At 41.7% G+C, this 22,697-nt stretch overlaps 1 protein-coding gene across 1 annotated transcript; it reads left to right on the top strand.

Moving 5' to 3' along the window:
* The first annotated feature begins 259 nt into the window (after nt 1–259).
* Nucleotides 260–5,071, top strand: cyp4v2a (cytochrome P450, family 4, subfamily V, member 2a). Its single transcript, XM_083984639.1, has 11 exons — nt 260–500; nt 679–791; nt 1,174–1,259; nt 1,446–1,636; nt 1,763–1,832; nt 1,921–2,047; nt 2,134–2,310; nt 2,803–2,905; nt 3,533–3,667; nt 4,346–4,525; nt 4,674–5,071. The coding sequence occupies exons 1-11, from the start codon at nt 308–310 to the stop codon at nt 4,841–4,843; spliced, it is 1,545 nt and encodes a 514-aa protein (XP_083840765.1). The 5' UTR covers nt 260–307; the 3' UTR covers nt 4,844–5,071.
* The last annotated feature ends 17,626 nt before the right edge of the window (nt 5,072–22,697 follow it).

Here is a 22,697-nt window from a genome sequence, read left to right as displayed (position 1 = left end):
TGATGGTAAATCATTAACATCCTCTTGCATAATCTGTGCCAATATTTAAAGTTTACTCTTTAAGAGTGAAGCTTTCATATTCTATATCTGTCATATTTGTATTTCCCACTAAATCAGTGTATAACATTGCCTACATTATGATACTGCTGTAAACACAGTGATCCCCCTTGCCCTAGTAAATTTTCAATGGATTAACAGCAGAGAGGAGGAGTTAACCTTGCACATACTTGACCGCCACTACATAACGCAAATGGTAACTTTACAACACACACAGAGACGAACTGTGTGCACAGCCTGCAAGGAAAAGATGGCAGTTTCACTTGGTGGCAACATGATTTCTTTACTTGGAGTCAGCGTCTTCGTTGCTGCCCTGACCTACATCACCTACAAGCTGCTCAGCGGTTACCTGCACCAGTGGTTTCAGATGAAGCCTATTCCTGAGTTGGCGCCAACGTACCCCTTCATTGGAAACGCCTTGCAGTTGAAAACCAATGCAGGAGGTAAGAGGGTAGTCAAAATGCTGCATTAGTAGATTTAAACTACGTATGTGCAGACAAGTCATAAAATATAAGTAGAACTCAAACTGTGCAAAAATATAACACAGGCTGACTTTAACTGATTGGATAAAGCTCTGTTACTGTGTACTGTATATAACCTGCAGCTGTTTCTTTGTTTCAGATTTCTTCCGTCAAATTGAGGATTTCACCCGTGAGTTCAGAGATCAAACAATGTTTAAACTCTGGATCGGGCCGGTGCCATTTGTGATTCTGTATAGTGCTGAAACTGTTGAGGTATGTTGACTCACAGCTCCACATTCACAACAAGTATACAATTATTCAGCATGTGGTACTCAAATATGTTTTTATGCTTTATCTTCTGTAACCTGTATCTTATCTTATCTATGGGTCACCGTGTGTTTCCAGCTCAGTGACATGCAAAGCAACTGCCCACACCCACCTAACACATACTATATGTAAAAGAACTTCCGTCTAACGAGTGGGGGCTACTTTCTCTCTTTACACTGCATTTCACTACACTGTTGATACAGGGACTGCAGTATATATTTTGCACAATTGCTACTGCTTATCATTAAAGCAGTTGCATCTCCACCTGTGTTTGAAGCCTGAATTTACAGTATACAATCACTGTTGCCTGCTTTTGTGTCTTTTATAGACAATTCTGAATAACTCTGTTCACATGGACAAAGCTTATGCATACAACTTCCTCCACCCATGGCTTGGAACCGGTCTTCTTACTAGGTGTGTACCTGTAATCCTCCTCCTCTTAAAAAAGAGCAAAGGTCATTTCTGCTTCTCCTGTCATTTCATATTTTCTATTAATTATTTCTTTGTTTGTTTTTGTTTAAAGAATATGTACAGTACATGGGCCCCATGTTCCTGCACACTCTTAAACTCACTTTGACTCGTTTCCCTCCCTTTGAGCAGCACTGGACAAAAGTGGCGTCAGCGGCGGAAGATGCTGACACCCACCTTCCATTTCTCCATCCTGGCAGACTTCGTGGAGGTGATGAACGAGCAGGCGGAGATCCTGGTGGAGAAGCTGGAGAAACAGGTGGGGAAGGGTACATTCAACTGCTTCAATCACATCACCCTCTGTGCTCTGGACATTATCTGTGGTGAGTATATGAATGTTAAATACCATATGCAAGTATGGATAGACTTTTTTTTTCACATCTTATGCATATAAAAGATGCTAGGTGGCTTATGCAAGATTCTGGATTCATGCATTGATGTCTTTTCAGAAACTGCAATGGGAAAGAAAGTTTATGCTCAGAGCAACTCTGAGTCAGAATATGTTAAAAGTGTGTACAAGTAAGTAATTTTTTGTTTGTATTTTGAAAACATATTTATAAGGTACGGAGAATAATGACTTAAAAATGTTTTCTTTTTTTGTCCTCAGAATGAGTGACTATGTCAGCCGCAGACAGAGGATGCCTTGGTTTTGGCCTGACTTTGTATACAAGTACTTTGGTGATGGTCAGGAACAGGACAAGGCCCTCAAGGTCCTACACTCCTTCACAAACAAAGTGAGTATTTCATGGAGCCAGTGGCCTGAAAATGAATGGTTTTGGTTCGAAAGTGAACACTCCTATACCGTCTCCTTTCATCTCAGGTGATACATGAAAGAGCAGAGAATATTTCCTCTGCTGAGTCGGACAACGACTCTGACCAGGCCACAAGAAAGAAAAGACAGGTGTTTCTGGACATGCTCCTGAAGACTACAGATGAGAACGGCAACAAGATGAGTCATGAGGACATTCAGGAGGAAGTGGACACCTTCATGTTTGAGGTTAGTGCCCATGAAGCTCCACCAAACAATATTTCATACAAGAAGTGGATCACAAGATGAATGTTGTAATGGAAAAGGGAGTTAATTATAGCGACAAAGCCACAGTGAATTAGCATCCCACTTTGCAGTGAACCTCAGGTCTGCAGAGTAGTTGGGTGTCTGATTAGTGGTGTAGTCTAATTTGTTGCAGTGGGTATACTGAAATCCTAATGGTTTTGTAGGTAGCCTACATTGTTCATACCTGTATCACATAGACTATGGTTAGTTTTGTTGTAGTGGGTATCCTGAATGTATTTTTTTTATTGATGAATTTTAAGTGGTTATACTGCATATAGTACCTGTGCATCATCGGCTGCAACACTTGATCTGATGTTTGTGGTTGTTTGCTAGCATGCCAAGATGATGACAATATTGTGATTAAAACATCTAGTTACTGCATGATCTAAAGTTAAAAAAAATCTGTATTTAACTTCAGCTGTCTTTATTTTGCAGGGTCATGACACTACGGCAGCCGCTATGAACTGGGCTCTACATCTGCTGGGCTCCCACCCTGAGGCGCACAGCAAAGTTCAACAAGAGCTTCAGGAGGTGTTCGGTAACAGCAACATCCCGTCTCTCTACCCCCCAATGACAACACGCGTTCTCACTTTCATGACATCATTTATTTTCTCTGCCCGAAGGCCTTGACTCATCTTTGTTCAGACTCATTTGTTCTTTACAAGTCTAGGGGAGCTTATATGGGGATAATAGCTGTGAAAATCTTTGCCAAAATACATGGAGTAATTGAATTATTTCCACCCGTGTGTGGATTTACCATGGCCGCCATGCATTTTTCCATGACGTGAGCTACACGGCCATGTAGAAACAATAGATACCAAGATTACACCAGTTTGAGGATCAAAAAACAGAAGCATCTATTTTATCACATGTTCAAAATCTATGATGTAAAATGATCCACATTTTTCCATCCAGTGAACACCTATAAAGACCTTCATCAATACAGTATGTGGCATGCCCAAACTTTATCTAGTGTAGTGGGTGGGATATGTTATGGGATATGTTATGAATATGTCAAGGACCTATAGGCAAAAGTGCATCAGTGGGAAAGCAAAGCTCAACTTTATCAATAGGCGTACTCTCTAAGATCTAGTGTACACTCTGCTCTGTTTATCTATATTCTCTGCTGAGTAGCTTCACAACATTTCCTGTTTAATGTGCAAAGGTACATCTGACCGGCCCATAAACACAGAGGACCTGAAGAACCTCAGATACCTGGAGTGCGTGATCAAAGAAGCCCTGCGACTCTATCCCTCTGTGCCGTTCTTCGCTCGCGGCATCCGTGAAGACTGCCATATCAGTGAGTTGCAGATGAGTGATGACACTTGAATGAAACATTCATTTGTTGAGTGCAAATCCCCTGAGGCAGTGGTATTTTCTCTTTTTTCCCCCTTCAACAATAAGCCAAGGAAAGCCAGGCAACCTCTGTTTTTTTTTTCATTAAAAAAAAAAGTTTTCTTTGTTACAATCCATTTATTTTAGCTCCTCCTCAATTTCCTATGGGTTTATTTATTTATTTATTTTTACCAAATTAATAAGAATAGCGACAATGTGAAGAGGGAGACGTACATTTCAATCAGTCCATGTGTAGGAAGAGTAAAATGAGCTATGGTACTGTAGCTGCTGGTGGATTATATAATATATAAAGGTGGTGTCTTCTTTGATGAAGAATTCAAGGCAAAGACAGCTTGAACATGGCATTAATCAAACACAAGCATCACATAACATATAATTCACCTCTATTACAACTGGGATTTTATTTTCTGGAAATTCTGTATGATACCTTTTCTCCCAGACAATATGAAATAATTTGGTGATTACACAATCATTATAACCAGTAAAAACGATGATCAAGTTATGAGCAAAAGATTTGGACATCTCCTATCTGTCTGTCATGATTCCTTTTGACATAAGTTTAAACTGTGAAATTCACAATCCTACATTTTTCTTCTTTTAACTAAGTTGTTTTTACCTTCAGATGGTTTCAAGGTTTCCAAAGGTGCCAATGTGATCATCGTCACCTATGCTCTTCACCGTGACCCACGATACTTTCCTGAACCTGAGGAGTTCAGGCCTGAGCGTTTTCTTTCTGAGAACTCAGTTGGACGGCCTCCATACGCCTACATCCCCTTCTCTGCCGGACTCCGCAACTGCATAGGTGAGAAGAGCAGGAGAAGCTTTATTTTGTGTTTTTTGTGGATCTGTTTCTATACATGATTTAATTTTATTTCTTAGAGTGGGCAGTTGAATCTGTGAAGAATTAATGCTGTATGCGTGTGTGTGCGTTTCGCTACGATGCCCCTCAGGTCAGCGTTTTGCACTGATGGAGGAGAAGGTGATTCTGGCAGCCATTCTGCGTAAGTTCAACGTCGAAGCATGCCAGAAGCGAGAGGAGCTGCGGCCGGTTGGAGAACTGATTCTGCGACCGGAGAAAGGGATCTGGATCAAACTGGAAAAGAGGACAAACTCTCTGTAATACAAATGTCTCTTTATGATCTAAATGTACTATTCATCCACCAGACACTAATGATGGCAGACAGTGCAATAGATGAGATATCATAAAGAGTAGTGCCCTTGATAGTCATCACAAAAACTGAGTTTGTTAATTTTAGGGAAATGCCAGGATGTGGCAAGTGGGCTGACTAATTATCTGCAAATCTGTAAAAAGAATATACTTATTCAATAAAATGAATATATAAATATATGTTAAAACAGCTGGTGGAAGTTTTTCCCCTTATGTGCACTCACTCACTCTCTCACTCAGCCTCTCAAAGTTTGCTTATGTATTTGTCCTGCTTAGATAATCTGTTTACAGTTGTCCTCTCATTGTATATCATTACTGTATGTCTCCATTCTTGTGAAACTATGCCTTTGACAGTTTACGTGACAGAGGACACAGGATGTTGAAGGAATGAATCTTTCAATGTCACTTAAACACTTTGAAAGCTGCTTTCTCTATTCCAGAGAAGTCTCACTTTCACACACGACAGTAGGACTCAATAATAAAATCACTTCAGTGATGGCTGAATTCCATCTCCCACTAAATGGTTTATAGGGAGTCATCTTAAATGTTATTAGTGACACTTGTGCTTTATGACAAGCTGTAATGTCTGTTTATAAAAAGGTATATAAAGTGACTTACACTGTATATATTCAAGTAAAGGCCTCAGTGTGAATAGTAACCCCTTCACCTTATGTTACATTTATTGTTGATACGCTGCATTAGTGGTAATGTAATTTTGTGCATCTACAAAGGCCAGAGTGTGTGGGTCAAAAATCCAAAAACATCCCATCTCACATTTCCCTCAAAGGCATAAACCTATTCCTTCATACAGTAACTTCTTTAGTGTTTGTTTAAGGGACAGGAACACTTGCATTTACTCCAAAACTGTTGAAGACACCCTGAGCCGAAACCCCTGACATTAAACTGAATAAATAAATGAACAAAAACCAGACTTCTCTTATGGGAGCACCTACAGGTTTATGATCACAAAGCACAAACACTCTTAGGTCACTGAATCACACTAAGGTCAGAAGTATCCATTGTAACAGAGTAATCATAGCATGACACAGTTACAAATGACCCCATCCGTAATGTCATAGGATGATTTAGCTAGCATGGCTGCAAGGGTCATTGCCTTACACCAAAATGACATGACTAATGATGAATCGCATGCTCTTTTCCGATGCTATTATATGAATTATTGAGCACATCCCCAATCAATGGCTGGATAGAGCTGAGGCGGCTCAACCCCAAATGAAGCAGGAGGATTTCATTTATCAGAGAATCTCTAATAAATGGCTCGGATAAAGGAGTGTTTGCTCTGATCTGGTGTGTGGCCAAAGTGGGTGGATTACATGAGATTCATTTCCAGGACTTTAAGCTTCATCGTTTCATATTTTCTTACAATGAACCATGGGGGAAAAAAAGAAAAGAAGAAAAAAATCAACTTTACTCTGTAAAAACTGATCACATTGAGCCACAGTTTAACTTATCCAGTCATTATTACAGTATAAAGAAGTCTGAGAATAGAATTAAATATCTTTAAAAAATCTTATGAAAATTCAATGATAGTAGTTTATACATTTAACTTGACAGTGTTTGTAAACACTGACTTCCTGACAACATCTATTCATTTTACCGAATAAATTTTTTTTACAGTGTAAAAAAAACTAATTAAAATGGAAAAAAAGATGAGGGTGCACAGAGCTGACCCCATCCCTTGCCTGGGTGGTTTTTCTACTGTACTCTCACAGTTATATAATCATTTTCAATAACATTTTAGTCGCTCACAGCAACAGCTGAAAGCTCCATGTGTACGGCTGTATCAGCTCCTCTGTTACACAAGGAAAACACAGACTACCCAACTGTTTAACATGGCAAAGGGCATTAGGCCATTGGCAGGAGCGCCAGCCAGGGAAAGTTTGCCCATTGAGAGCAGTCTGTTCAAAGTCTGTGTGCAGCTTCAAGTTGGAAAACAGACCGCGTATCAACCAGTGACGACTGGTTCCCAAACAGCCCTGTAAAGACCCACAAGGGCTCATAAGATGAATCTGAGAGGTCATGAGATGTTTAACAGGATACGACAGAATGAAAAACATTATTGATAAGCGGCATTTATATTTCAGATTTCTCCGATCTTGCTTGGTTCTTACATAATCATAGTTTTAATTTCAGAACCCAGTAAAGATTATTGATAAAGAACAGTTTGAGAAGAAAAAACATCCCTTTAGCGAAACTGCTCACAGAAAATCACAGCAAGGATGTTTGAATATAAGAGCCATACTTACTTTGAATTTGAATATGTTTCTCTGCTTATTAATTTTTTATTCTTCATGTAACTCTTATATCCACAAATTCTCCAAAAGAAGGTTTAAAAGCTATTCTCTGTGGACTGAAGGTCAAGTATAAGGACACTGAGTGTAGGAGATTTTGCTATCTGCCTTTAAAAACCCATTATGTGCAACTTAAAAAGTTTAAACTGCACTTCAGGCTCCCATACTCTCAGAACAGAAAAAATACAGAGGCCATGACCTCCGTGTACTTTCAGCTCTGCAACAAAGTATTACAACAACACATTTATCAGTTGTGAGGACTGAGGAGTCACAAACCAAACGACTGCATCAGGAGAAACAACAACAGAAGCTGATAAATGCTGCAGTTTTAACAAGGACAGTTTCTGTCACAACAGTCCCCACACTGACGCTTTTAAGCTGTGGCACGACTTTAAGACAACCCACCAGACACACGAGAAACACTAAAAATAACAATGAAAAAAAAAGAAAAAACACGAGAAGCTTCAATCAGACTTTCATCCAAGAGACACATACACACACACATGCCCTTGGGCTCGGTGATGAAATTAAATGAGACCACTTTGAGCAACAAAATGATGATAGATTTTCCAATTTCAGCTCGCAAATTAAAATTTTGCTGAATGGATCATGAAATATTGTGACCCCATGGAGAAAATAAGTTGCCCTGTGCTCTGAGGCCACGGTCGAGGTCCTGACATACAAGATATCGAGGAGCTGTGGAAGGTGGCCGTCATTAAACCGCCCTGCTTTTACACGCTGTAGTTCAAACTGATGTCCAGATGGAGGCAGCAGTGTCTGCTTTTCTGAGTGAGTGCAGGGAGATAAACACGAGTTCACTCTGTTGTACAGTGTGCACGTGTGTGTGTGTGTGTGTGCCCGTGTGTCTGTGTGTGTGTGTGAGGGGGATGGAAAAGCAGCACTTTTCCCTGTCTCTGTGCCCGGCAGCTTGGTGTTAATGTGAGTGACAGCAGTATTCAGCATGTTTACAGTTTATAGCTTGTGAGCCGCAGATTTCCAGCAGTCTGACACTTGAATGACAGATGATAAATGTTCAATGTTCTTTTAAAAATGGTCAATTAACACGTGTCCAATCACAGACACACTGCAGCCCTGATCCACAACATAAACCAAGGTTCTTTCATCCCCTCTTTGAGAGAGATCTTACACAAAACCATACAGAGAGAAAGATGCTAAGATATTTAACAAGAAGAATTTCACAATGGTGAGCAAAAAAAAAAGAAATAAAAATAAAGCTCAAATGACAGACCTGTGTTAATTAAATATGGTTTAATTCAAGCTATGACTCAGAGTCAGCTACTAATTATGATAAGAATAATATTAACATGGGGGTACTCTTGAGTCACTACTGTATTTTTCTTGGTTTGACTCCTCTTGTATTTGACTTAAAGGGATATTCCGGCGTAAATTTAACCCATGGTCTAACACGCCATGACACTGAGTAAGGCCCCCCCTCGAGAGATTAAGTTTGCCGACCGCTATCTTATCTAGTTGTAGCACTAGCAACTTCAGCAAAGAACACACAATAGCAATACACTGCTGTCGATTCCTCCACCAGCAAACCGCCATCAAAAAAGCCAATCATAGCCACAAATAAAGCTCCAGATGATGACAGCCTCATATTAAGAAACCCAAAATGCTAAGAAGACACTCATGATGCCTCCTGCAGCAGCCTGACCACAAGGCAGGTTGGGTCCATGGATTCAAGCTGCTGTAGCAAAAAGTCTGACACTTTTTTGTGCCTCAGGAGAGATTGAGATTTATCAGAGCCGGCTATGTTTCTCCAGTCTTCAACTGTCTGATTTAAGTGACACTTCAGCCTCATATTTCTGTTCTTGGTTGACAGGAGTGGAACCTGACATGCTCCTCTGTTCTTGGTTATCTGAGTTACCGTAGCCCTTCTGACAGCTCCAACCAGTCCGGCCGTTCTCCTTTGCTCTCTCTCATCAACGAGGTTTTTCCATGGACAGAGACACCTTGCTATTTTTGGCACCACTCTGAGTTAAAACTCTTGGGACTGCTGAAAATCCCAGGAGATGAGCAGTTTGAGAACCTGTGTGGCACCAACAATCATACCATGCTCACGGGTGGGGGTGGGGGGCACTAATGCAGAACTGGTAACAATACGCAAAACAAATTAAAAAGGCCAGCCTTATCCTGAAAGAGCAAATAAATGACTATTTTAATTTACCACTGTGGAAAATTGGGCTACAATTAAATGATACAAACACAAACAAAAAGTGAAAAGGGAAATTGGATTTGTAAGTGACAAATAGATGCAATTAAATAGAGGTATTTTGAAAAGAATAAATGTACATTCCTTGCATGCATGATTTTCACTGTGCTGTATTCTAGGTTAAACCAATCCAGGTTAAACCAACCCATTCAAGTGATTTATGAACTATGAATTAACCCTCAGATTATTGATGCTGTTTGTCTAAAACAACAGTCAAATCATTTTTAATGGCCTCTTACGATCAATGGAGTACTGTAGGTTGAGGCTGCAGCTGCCTCGGGACACTAGAAGAAGGTGTAGCCAAGACGGTGTAGTATTTATATCTACATCTCTTATAGACCATGCTAGCCCACAGAGCACAGAGACCAGTGTTGAAGAGGATAGGATGTGACAGCATTCCTGGATCTGACTGAGCGTGGACCTTCATGACACACAACCCCCCCCCCCCTACATATGTGTGCACAAACACACACTTGCACACCAACGCTACACCAGCTCTCATGGAGAAACCCACTCGTTCCATCCTCGATTCAATCTGTTTTTACATCGAGCGAACGTCCCTATATTAGAAACCAAACTCAGATCAGGATTGTGTCATCCAGCATGGAGGATGGAGAAAGAGAGAAACAGCAACAGTGAGTGAGTGGGATTTGAAGGGAACGTAAATGAGATGCCAGGCTGAGTGAAAGCATGGGAAGTCTAAAAGGAAGGACAAATTGAAAATGAGGATCAGCGCAGAGGCAACGACCACACAGACGTGATAATCTGTCTTAAACAACTATCATCTGAGGATTGCAGTCACAGAAAAGGAGGAATTTCTTTGGGTTAACATAAACCCATCTATGTGTCATTTTGTTCCCATAGAAACACATCGGCATCAACTCCGTGGTGGACGAGCGTGCATTGCTCAAGGCGCTAAGGCCACACATTCTTCACTTCCTTTGAAGTACACCAATACTTAATCTCACAGCTAAAGTGTTTGAAATGTAGGTCATGGCTCCAATTTTACTACAGTGGGGTAAGACTTAAAACTCAGACGCAGCTCCGTGTATCAGTGTTCAGTCCCTCTTGTACCTCTGAAACCATCTCTCTATAGGCTACTCATTTCTCATTAATCAGTCTCTAGACATACTGTGTGTTAACTTTCAGTTATAAGCAGCCGCAGGTAAACACAGGAGTTTTGGGGTCAAAACAATTTGTTGAAGCAACTGATGAGAAGTCCCAAAAAAAAGGCACTTTAAAGGAATTTTTGCCCAACTTTTTGGTGTTGCATGAATAGTAGGCCTAATAATTGTTAATGTGTTTTAAAGGTGTTAAGAAATGGCCGTTTGTCCTGTTTGTCGCGCCTCCTTCTACGGGTTTCCACGAGTTGCCGCACGAGTTTACCCGAATAAGGAAAACTAATTTGATTGGTCGTTATCGAGCGGGCGGGATATTCAATGTTTGGGGCGAGACCGAGGTCGGTGTGTGTGTGTGTGTGTGTGTGTCTCAGACGTTTGATTGACGGATGACGGATCCAATATCAGTGGCTGATGAATCGTGAGCAACATGACGCATTATTCGTGTGCCTGCATTATCCAATGCGAAAAAAAACTACCCCACTTCCATCCCGGATTTACTCGAAAATAGAATTTTGCACAAAGTTTGGGCTCCATCATCTGATGGATGAGTTAGGCTATTACACTAATGTTAAGACCCACAGTGGGCTCAAATTCGATTTTCTTTTCTGAACACCTTTAAAGGTGTCTGTGCGCAGTATAAATGAAGGTCAGTCAAGGACAAATGACAAACACCGTCTTAAATCGTTAACATGTGACATGAGTCAACTTTTCAAGGAGCTTTAGAGTAGCTTCTCCTATTGCTACATAGCTAACGTTAGCATTAACAACTCGCTTTGCAGTTTAGAAAAATGTTTCAAGCTCAGCATCAAACTCCTTGCTCACCAAGAGTTGGAAAACAACACCAATAAACACTCTTCTCTCTATCACATTTTCTTCCACTGAAAGTATGAAAGCATAGTATGAAAGCCTTTAGTATGAAAGGAAAGCAGTTCATCAAACTCCCGACGTCTGTATGGCTTGCAGCCAGGGACGCAGCAATTATACGGTTTGTTTACGCACCCTGTGTGATGACGTAAGGAAATATGGTCAATAGGGGCATGGATTACTATTTTCATATTCAACAAGTCAGTGACTACCATGTTAATGTATGGAAGCTTGTTAATTAATTATGTTTCTCCATTGGTATATTCTGTATTTTTCTCACCCATCATTGTCACCCATGCCGCTGTAGCCTTTGTTTAGTGCTGCTAAAAAAAAAAAAAATCTCATGCAGGGATACTGTTGGATGGCCTGATGCAAGAAAACCTTACCATGCAATGTAGCCTATAAATAACTGGATTTTCACATTCAAGGTAGACAAAAAAGAAAAAAAGAAAAAAACTGTAATCAAAATGCGTTGAGAAAGTCTCCCCAGTATTGCTACAAAAGCTCAGTTATCGGTCAAACCACACATGCAGCTCAATCTCAGTACGGAAAAGGACAAATACAGAGGGACATGTGATGGATGACCTCTGCGCAGGTTCTCCCTACTGTAGTGGGAGAGAAAAAAACAGACAGCCGGAGAGAAAGAGAAGGGTTTCACATGCTATACAAAGTTTGCACCTTATCAGGCTCTCCATGACTGGCTCCCCCACAAGCCCCCGGGGTTCCCTTTGGCCACAAGGAAAGAGGGGAAGAAAGAGAGATGGGCTGCATGCAGAACGGACAGGGCTGCATCCAAAAATTGCCCTGAACTAGTGAGCAGTGGGTGATTACCATTTAGAGGGCAGAGGGGTGTGTTAAGAGGAGCAAAGTGGCATAATCATGAGCAGGGCCTGACAGGCACAGGAGGGCCAAGGTTAAAGCCTGCAAGGTTAACGCACAACTGAATCCTTAGCAGCCCTGCAGCTCCATATATGCTGAAGACTCTAGGTGAACGGTCCTCACATATTTTCTAATCCAAAAGTTGAACATGGTCTCCAAAGATGGATATTATGACTTTAGCTGCAGGGTCCTTCTAACCACTGGCTTTGTTTCCCTGCCAAGCAATTTCTTCTTCTTTAATCACAAGGATTTAATTAGAATAACTGTTCCCTTCCACCGTCTGGTGAGTTTACTAATGCTGCTGCTTTGACTCTGGAGGAAAAAAAAGTCCTGTGCTATATAGTGTGAAGACAAATAAAACATTAATAATATGATATTGCCATGGTTGTTGTATCCATTCCGTGTTTTTTGAGTGTATTTGAGAGGATGTAAAATCTAACAGCAAATAGAGGAGAGATGTGATGGGTCAAAACTGCCTGACCAAACAGCCCTGCCATGGAGTATTTATCCTGGCAGCCATGTTTGGCCAAATGTTAACCGTGCATGATTGGGGGAAAGTGAGTATGCCCTCTTCATTTGGAAGCAGACTCAGAAACTGAATATTTACCCTGCTCTGCCCGTAGTCACCTTTGCATGTTTAAAGATCAGAGCAACCTCAACCAATGCCACTTGACTCACCGAGTCGTGGGCCTCCGCTTACACATGTCATATTACCAGGATTTATCATAATGAAAAATCTGATACCTGCTCATCTGCGCATGAAACAATATGCAATATGCCAGCTAAATAAACGGAAAAATTAAATATCCCCCGTTATGCCAATCTCCATTTCTCATTCCTGCTCCAATCATCTCACCATAAAAGGTCATTCTTTGCACGGCGATCACAGTTTGATGTTAAGTCAACAAACACTGGTAATAAGCTCCACAGTAACTGTCATTCGTTTAGAATGTTAACAGCTATTATACAGGACCACGATATCAGTCATGTCTCAGTGCTCACCACCATTTGTTGGTCCTGTACTGAAAAAAGATGACATATTTGAGATATCACTGCAACCAACCACTTCCTGGTGACTTTGCTGCCACTGATTCGTGCAACATTTTTTCAATCAAAATAAAAGTGTTTTCTCTGAACATAATCCAGCCAGTGATTACGCTTCCAAGAAAATACATCTGCAGCAGTGTAGCTGGACAGAAAACATCATATAGAAGACAGGGTTGTTTAGAGAGCTTCACTCTGTATAAATAAATGTTCAGGATTTCAGTTCAATATTTTTTTTCCCTTATAGGGATAATTGAATGGCAGGCTAAACAGTGTGGGAAAAACCACTGCCTGCAAAACCTCCTGACATCTGAAAACCTTTCTGACAGAGACAAGGCTAAATGCCACTGGCAAATTATAAACCAATGGGGCATCATTTTGCTCAGTTTGTAGAGCAGGTGCCCCATATACAGAGGCTATAGTCCTTGCTGCAGCCGGCTCTGTATCGAATCCTGACTCGGGCAGCCCTTTGCTGCATGTCATTCCCCCTCTCTCCACTCACCTATCAGTTAAAGGCAAGAATTCCCTATATACTGTATATATATATATAGCCTATATAAAACCAATATTTTTGTGGTTCACTCACAGTGTCTGAATTAGCCACCTGTGAACTCCAACAAGTATCATGTAAGGAAAAGTCCTTGTACCAAAACTCCCCTAGACCCTTTTCATTGTGAGTCAGAAACAAAAACCACATGAAGTGATGCACAACAGGCCATGTAAGGGACACAAAAGCCTTTGAGCTCAAGTTTTTTTCCCCCTTTCCTGCACCACATTGTACCGGGATAGTATGCTCCAGGCCTAAAACTGTTTCTTGTTACGCCTTAGTTACACTGTTATCATCATAGCATGGCCTTATGTTGACCCCATGTTATACTCCTGATATTAATAAAAATTTAATTCTGACTAATTTTACGGTAGTTAATGCCAGGATGAACCACATTAAGCTCATTTAGCCCCATATATACATACACACAGCATATACACAGTTTCATTATCATTGGATATCAATGATCATTGTTTTTGCCTTAATCACATCATTATATTCTATATTTGTCCTTCAAGTCTAGTGTAAACATCAAGTTCATCTTCTAACTTTTGTTTCTCAAAGATTTTCTACCCATCCATCCATCCCTGCATCCATCGCTATATTGCTTATCTGTGCAGGGCTACAGGGGGGCTGGAGCCAATCCCAGAGTGTGAGGGCGGGTACACTAGTCTATCACAGGCCCCAAACATATAGAGACAAACAAGTCCAACACACACACACACACACACACACACACACACACACACACACACACACACACACACACACACACACACACACACACACACATATTCACAGCTTGGATTCTCCAAGCAGCATGCATGTCTTATCTTGTGGGACAAGGAGAACATGAGTTCATGGAGAGATCAGACGCATGGAGAACTTGCAAACTCCACTCAGAAAGTCTCCAGTGATCAAAACCTAGAACTTTCTTTCTGTGAGGTGACAGTGCCTCACAGACTTTCATTTATTGAAAAGGCTCAGTCACTTTTACTTATACTGTTACTGCGACCAATGTTGTTCTGGCCTTGCCCTGAGTGGGTTTCGACCCGGGTCTCCTGCACCGCAGGCGATGATGCTAACCGTTTTGCCAAGAGGTCAAAGACCACTTGGCAAGGGGATTAGCACATATTTTATGGGTGAGTGAGTTTAACTTCAGTACCGCTAACCGCCACACGCCGTCACTTCTCCTTACTGGTACCTTGTGACTGTGGCTATACCTGCGGACCTCCGTTACACTCAACCCCCTAAACCCACTCCACCCAGGGCATCCGGGTCACGGCACCAATGTGAGTTCTGACCTTGCCCTGAGTGGGTTTCGAACCCTGGTACCCTGCACCGCGGGCAACGATGCTAATCGCTTCGCCAAGAGGTTGACAACCGCTTGGCAAGTTGGTTAGCACGTCCTTTATGGGTGGAGTGAGTGCACATCCGTTACACTCACCCCCGCTGAACTCACTCCACCCAGGGCATCTGGGTCCAGGGCCATTGCTAGGAATTCTGGGCCCCCTGAAATAATACTAAAGTGGGCCCCCTACCCCCCTGACATTTCCACTTTTTTTTTCTTGGCTACATATGTATTATCATTTTTTATTTAGCCTATACTTTGTCTATGGATATTCTCATTCATCCAGGTCATCGTTCTTTTCTGGGCAAATTGAATCGTAGGACTTGTATTTGTCTGGGAAGACGTTTCGCCTCTTATCCAATGGGCTTCATCAGTTTGTATGCAATGCAAAAAAAAAGAATTAGCCTACTTTGTTTTGATGCTAATGCAGCATTACTATAAGTATTAGTCAGGGTCTTATGCAGAACTAGAGAATGCATTTCCTGAAGGATATATGGGTGAATGCTGAAAGCTGCTGAATGCTGAAAGCAGAATAATTCAGTCATACAAAGATTAGACTACTGGGTTTTTGGGGGCCCTACTGGGTGCTGGGCCCCTAGAATTATCATCACCTTTCTCCCCTATACAACGGCCCTGTCTGGGTCACGGCACCACTGTAGCCGATGTTCATATCTGGCCCTCTGCGTTGTGTTTCTCACGGCCTGCCCTAGGTGGGGTTTGAACCCGGTCTCCGACGATGCTAACCGCTTTGCCAAGAGGTTGACAACCGCTTGGCAAGTTGGTTAGCATGTCCTTTATGGGTGGAGTGAGTGCACCTCCGTTACACCCGCAGACCTCCATTACATTGCCACTTGCCTGATTGTCCTCCTCATATATTAAAATCTTCTGTCTTTTTTTGTCCTCATCAAGATTTTTTTTTCAAATCTTTTTCTATTGTGTTGTCAGTACAATAACCCTTGAGATGAACAACATTATTGCAATGCTAATCAAGACAAAGCTTCCTGGGCTTGTGTCTGGCCTCATGACATGCATTTGAAATCATCAACTGGTTAGTTCACCGGGTTGCCAATGTTACAGTCCCAACCAAATCTGGATGTGTACAGCGCTGTACCACACACACACACACACACACACACACACACACACACACACACACACACACACACACACACACACACACACACACACACACACACACACACACACACACAAGCGTGGATCTGTCTGATTACGTCTCCCAGTTATGAAAATGGTCACAGAGGAAGATGGGCTTTCACACATAATAAGTGAGATTATTCTGCGGACTCTTCTGACATCAGAACTTCTGATCTCACTGGAACTTGCAAGATTTAGCGTGACACCAATCAAAACATCAGACTGCAGACCCACAGATTGCTCCTCCTCACAGAAAAACAGCTCTCACTGTCATCGCCTCGCCTCTGTCAAACTCACACACTGATTTTAGTACTTTAAACAAACACAGTGACATTGCACCATTTCACTTTCAGTGACTGTGTGTATTGCACTTGAAATATTAATAATAATTTTGATGACAATCATAAAATACACTAAATAAAATGTAATCTATCTCTTTAGATACTCAAAGCTTTACTGGCCGCAGCTCAGCCCTGTATCAAGATATCATATTTCCATCATTGCTCAACAAATGCCTTGTCTCTGAACTTGGCTGTTGCTCTTTCAAAATGAGTTGGCACACGTTTTTATTCTTATTTTCTTCAAACAAAGGCTGAATATAAATCTACAACATGTCCGGACAGTGCAGAGACTCCAACTGTGGGCTTAGGGCTACAGCTCTTGTTATGGGTAGTCAAACTGCTGCCCTGGTTTGGAAATGGGGGAAGCACTTCCAATACATCCTTCATGGAGAATAAGCTACTTTCATTCGTGTATGTTTTTTTTTCTTTTTAAGAGAGAGAAGTTATCAAACATCCTATGACAAATGGCCACAAGTGGATGTTGTTTTAATTTAAGGGGTCAATTACTGTGATGTAGTCCTGTGTCCTGGTTACATCAGACTGAAAAGAGAAAACACTATTTATTCTACTTTCCCACACACCACTCTTCCAGGTTACACACACACACACTCTTACTCAGACTGTTCTCTTTCACATGCTTCACAGGCTGAAGCTGTGTGAAGGGTGGATAAATGAATTGAATAACAAGTTAAAGCAGATATCAGCTTCACGGCCGTTTCGGCTAATGCTGCGTTCAAGGCAGGCTTTTGAAACCGTAAGTTACAGCTTCAAGTCACAACTACGACTTGGTAGCGTTCCAGGTAACCCGTAGCTCGTGTTTTTACCATCCTGTTGTCTGTGAAAGTTCCCTATAACGGCCACTCGTAACTTCCGACCCGTGAACTCGTACCAGATCGAACTGGTATGACTTCACAGGAAGGGAAAACACAAAGTACGAGTTTCTTTGAACGCACCATGAGTTAGCAGCCCCCGCCCTTGTCAGGCATCAATTGGTCCTCGTGCTACGTCACCACATTCACGCGCATCCCTTGGCTGCACACACAGCCCTTCATGCCATTCTCTCTCCTCATTGGATAACACTTGTATCCCACAAGGAAAATTTTCTCCTCGGGTTACAGCAGAGCAGAGTGACGGAGAGACTCGTGTTTAGGCTGAAATACTTCATGTAAGTGATTGCTGACGGAAAATAGGACTATTTAGGACTTATATTAACAAAAACATTCCACTGATATCTGCTTTAAGTTATCTTTGTAACATCAGGAGAGTGATTGATAATGACAGTTTCTTTTTCTGCTAAACTTCTCCGACTGTGTTTGTCATGACAGACTATCGGTGCGGCTTTTAAGAGTTCAGGGAGGCAGATAATGAATGAAATCTGAGCTGGAGCTGGTTTATACGTTTGCAGTGAGCAATGATCCACGGCACGCAGAGGATTTGTCCAGTGAAAGTATAGAGAAAAATGGCAAAAATTTCACATTTGCACCACAAATTAAAATGTATTCATGTGTACATAATCATCCTGCACAGTTTTTTTGTGTAGCAGAGGCGAGACACAAGCTGTCGTCACGTGACTCGCATTGATCACTTCAGGGTTGGCTGCATGAGCCCATATCTGATTTAACACATGAGAACTCAAGCCTTAAGTTATGATGAGGCAGATGCTCTTTAGTGAGGATGATCTCACATTCCAATAAGACTGCAGGGCCTCACAGAAATCCATATGTGATACACATCTCTGCAGTCAGTCAGGTTTGCTCACTGACTGTTTGCGCCTCAAGGTCAGCGTCAGCGCTCCATCCCGTACAGAGAAAAAACCACATGCACGCTTTTTTTTTTTGTATAATGAAGACAATTAAAAGAAAGTCAGGCATTAACCAAACACACGTGCTCTTTGTGGAACTAGTCCACACTTGGTTTTATAGTGTGTCAATAATCTCTGAAGAGAGTCATAGAGAAGCAATGTATTCCAAAAGGTGAATTAGACAGCTGGCTGCTTTGATGTGCATTTGCTTTGATGAAGTGAGACTTCGAAAGGGCCTAAATTTAGCAACACAAATGACTGGCCCTCCACTTCTCTGGCATTTCCTAAACAAACAATGCACAGGCTTCATGGCGTGACATATTGAACAGAGCGCTGACACAAACTCAATGAGTGTGAAGAAGATTTGGTTTGTAATTTGCTTGTAAATTAAAGGAGAAAAAAGGGAAAAAAAACATCTTTGAAAGATTAAAGAGAAGGGAAGACACGAGTTATGTCGTTTAAGTCTCAAAGCACCTTTTCCTTTTAAGTTAAACTGCTGAGTAATTTTAGTAATCAGCGGAGACCGCCTTCAAATATCTTTTGTGAAATGAGCACAATCCGTTTTCATAACATGAAAGGATTATGTGACGGAGTTATGACTTGAGGAGTCGCACCAGTGAAATTATTCTTTAATTATAACATCCTGGGCTCATCTTATGGCTCAGAACCTCTTTTATTGTGGGGAAGTTCTCATGATTTCATGATGCAAGTAGAGCAAGAGTGCTATGAAATTTAGATTTAAACAAAATTATACCAGTGCTACTGACGAGACATGAAGCTACGAGACATGAAGCTATAGGCTATCACTTGCTTTATAGTAAAGGCAAAAACACTGTCAAGTGTTTTTGCAATCTGTGTTTATTCACCCCTGACAGACAGTGTGTTGACTGTACAGGTGTTATAAGTATAACAATAATTCCAGCAGTGTATTGAGCATGTCTGCGACTGTGTGCGATATTTTTGTTTCAGACACCTCTGCAGCGATGAAGCCAAGTAACACAGATTGATTCGCAAGTCTTTCGCTCAAGTTGAAACATTTTTAATCCATGCATGCAGACACATCTTCACCTTCACAATGGCAGCACATTTGTGATGATCATGCCCATGACTTGTTATTGACAAATTCACATTGTGAGAAATCCGGGGGGGCAACCACCATTCCGACATCCCACCAGTCCGACATTGGCCTCTAATTGTCCCAATGGCAACACTTAAAGCAGAAGTAAGTGATATATTTGTGTTAATATAAGTCTTAAATAGTTATATCTTCCGACAGCAATCACTTACATAGAGTGTTTGGACTGAAACACGGGTCTGTCAGTCCCTCTGCTCTGCTCTGAGCCGAAGAGAAAACATTTATCGTATCCTACAGTTTTTATCCAATGAGGAGAGAGAACGGCATGCAGGGCTGTGTGTGCAGCCAAGGAACGCCGTGAATGTGGTGACGTAGCGACGAGCAGGGGCGGACTGGCCATCTGTACGTTCTGGAGAATACCAGAACGGCCGGTACGGCAGGACGGCCGCCGCCGGCCGCTGCGCAGCCGTCACAGTTTTTTTTTTCTCTTGCTTATCATCTACTGTTGTTCCATGTCCAGACCAATAGGTGGCAACAACACGCCTGCAGGCACATAGATGCGCAAGCTCACTCGTCACTCAGCCGTTGACGGGGGCATATTAGTGTACCGTGTAGCTCAACTGGTAGAGCACTTACCCTTGTATACAAAACTCTTGCTCCTGTGTGGGATCGAATCCCTCCATAACTCTCTGAGTTTGGGTAATGCATTTTCTTTCCCCAACATTATGATCACTCTGTCAAAGTTAAAGCGGTAACGCAAAATGCTTTTAACGCTTTTACCGCTTCGACTAGCAATTGTTTTTTTTTGTTTTTTTTCCCCCCAATCGCCTGTTCATTCAGCCTGGGGAGAGAGATGAGAGGGGGAGGGGGAGGGGGGTGGCACAGTCTTAGTTATAATGTTACAGAAAACCTGCATGTTTTTTCTCCTCATGTTCCTACACTAAAGAACCTGTTTTTCTTATCACCAAACGAGGCTGCTCTCCCTCTGTCAGCTGATTTTGTAATACCATGAATGGAAAGCATAAGAAACGTCCAGATCTGGATGTTCCTTATGCTTTCCATTCATATTGCTGTTATTTCAAGCAATATATACAGTATATGTGTGTGTGTGTGTATATGTATATGTATATATATATATATGTGTATATACATAATGTGTGGCCTCTCTCTGTCAAAAATGCCAGGGCCTATTTTCTGTCCCAGTCCGCCACTGGCGACGAGGACTGTTATGGTGCGTTCAAGGAAACTCGTATTTTTCCGACCGTGAAGTGGTACCAGTTCGATCTGGTACGAGTTCACCGGTCGGAAGTTACGAGTGGCCGTTATAGTGACTTTCACCGGTAAAACAGGTCGGAAAAACACGAGTGGGTTGCCTGGAACGCTACAAAGTCGTAAGTTGTGACTTGAAGCTGTAATTTACGATTTCAAAAGCCTGCCTGGAACGCAGCATTAGCGAAAACGACCGGATCACTCACTTCTGCTTTAAGTTTGGTAAAAAGACCAGGTAGAGACTAGACAGGCCAGATAGATAGAGGAAGTCCAGATAAGTAGAGAGTCCAGATAACCAAATGTGGGTATTCCTCTATCAGCATGTCTTAAAGAAGGGAGTCACCTGTTGAGTAACGCACATTTCCTGACATTGAAAGCCTTGTCCGAATGGTGGGATGATGGCATGTCGGAATAGTGGTATGGTGGTACCGTACTATATGTTGGAATGGTGGTATGTCGGAATGGTGGTATGGTGGTACTAGGCCTGGGACGATAATAAATTTTGCTGGACGATATATTGTCCCACAAATTATTGACGATAAACGATATTATTGACACATTTTTTTGAGAACAAATTAACCACTAATATAATAATAATATTTCATAATAATGCAAGTAGACCCTTTTAAATGCGATAAACTTTTATTTCTCATGAGTATTTTTTTTAACCATTGTAATTGGAATGACAATAACTTATATAGCTACTATCCTAAATAAATAAAATAAACAAAAAATAATAAACAGTGCAGTGCAGCTCTTCTGTCCAATAACGTTATACACCTGAAGCTCCACTTTTCATTCAAACAAACTAGACTTCCACAGATGTAAGATTTCATCAATGAGACTAGTTATCTCCTATAAAGTATTAAACCGGCCGGTGGTAAACCTCTAAAAACCTGCTGATAAGTTTTAGTCGTTTTCTCCCCCAATGACGGAGGTTGACCGGCCCGTGAGCTGCTGCAGACAGACGGCTGCAGACTGTGGGAAGCCCCGCTCCTCCTGCTCGCTGCTACCACATTAGCTCCAAAAACGTCGGAGGAAATCTCCTAACAGGCGATATGTGGATAAACTGACACAGACTGGGGGTCTAAACTGTGACTTTCTCGCATGAAAAAATATTAAAACTTTAAAAAGTGACGTGTTAACAGCGCTGCAGCGAGAATTACGGTAAAATAGCTTTTAGCAGAGCCAGTCTATTGACGAGCCTTGCCACTCTCCATTAGCCCCATTGTATCGAACTTGGTTGCAGTTCCACCAGAATTCCACTAGGAGTGCTCGCGGGCGAGTGCAGAATGAATGGGGCCCTATGGAGGTAGAAGGCTAAATTTGTCCCTTTCACCTGGTAATATTCAAAAAATCGCAAATATTGTTGTATTTTCTGCAAGATCAATATGGATTATAGGTCAAAAGTGAAATTGTTGAGACGTTTTGTCCTTTCGATTTCCTACAGGTTGGGCTGTTGTTGGCCATAAAACGCTAGCATTCTGCTAATGAATGCTGATTGGTCAGTGACGGACTTGCGACTATTTACGACCAGAAATCCCACCTGATGACACAATAGCTGTACAACGGGCGAAAAGCTGTTTCATTTCCTTCTGTAACGCTGTTATTATGCACTTTTATTAACTTTTAATATTTTTTTAAGCGAGAAAGTAACTGTTTAGTCCCCCAATATGCGGTCAGTTTATCCAAATGACGGCTGTTTAGAAGTCTGCTCCGATGTTTTCGGAGAAGCTCCACCATGAGCTCTACCTGTGGAGCAATGACCGGGACATCACAGCGGCAGCAGCCGGTCTGCTGACGTGCTCGGT

The sequence above is a fragment of the Trachurus trachurus genome (assembly GCF_905171665.1).
Source record: "Trachurus trachurus genome assembly, chromosome: 1".
NCBI lineage: Eukaryota > Metazoa > Chordata > Actinopteri > Carangiformes > Carangidae > Trachurus > Trachurus trachurus.
The sequence above is the reverse complement of the archived record's forward strand: the minus strand, read 5'-3'. Positions and strand labels throughout refer to the sequence as shown.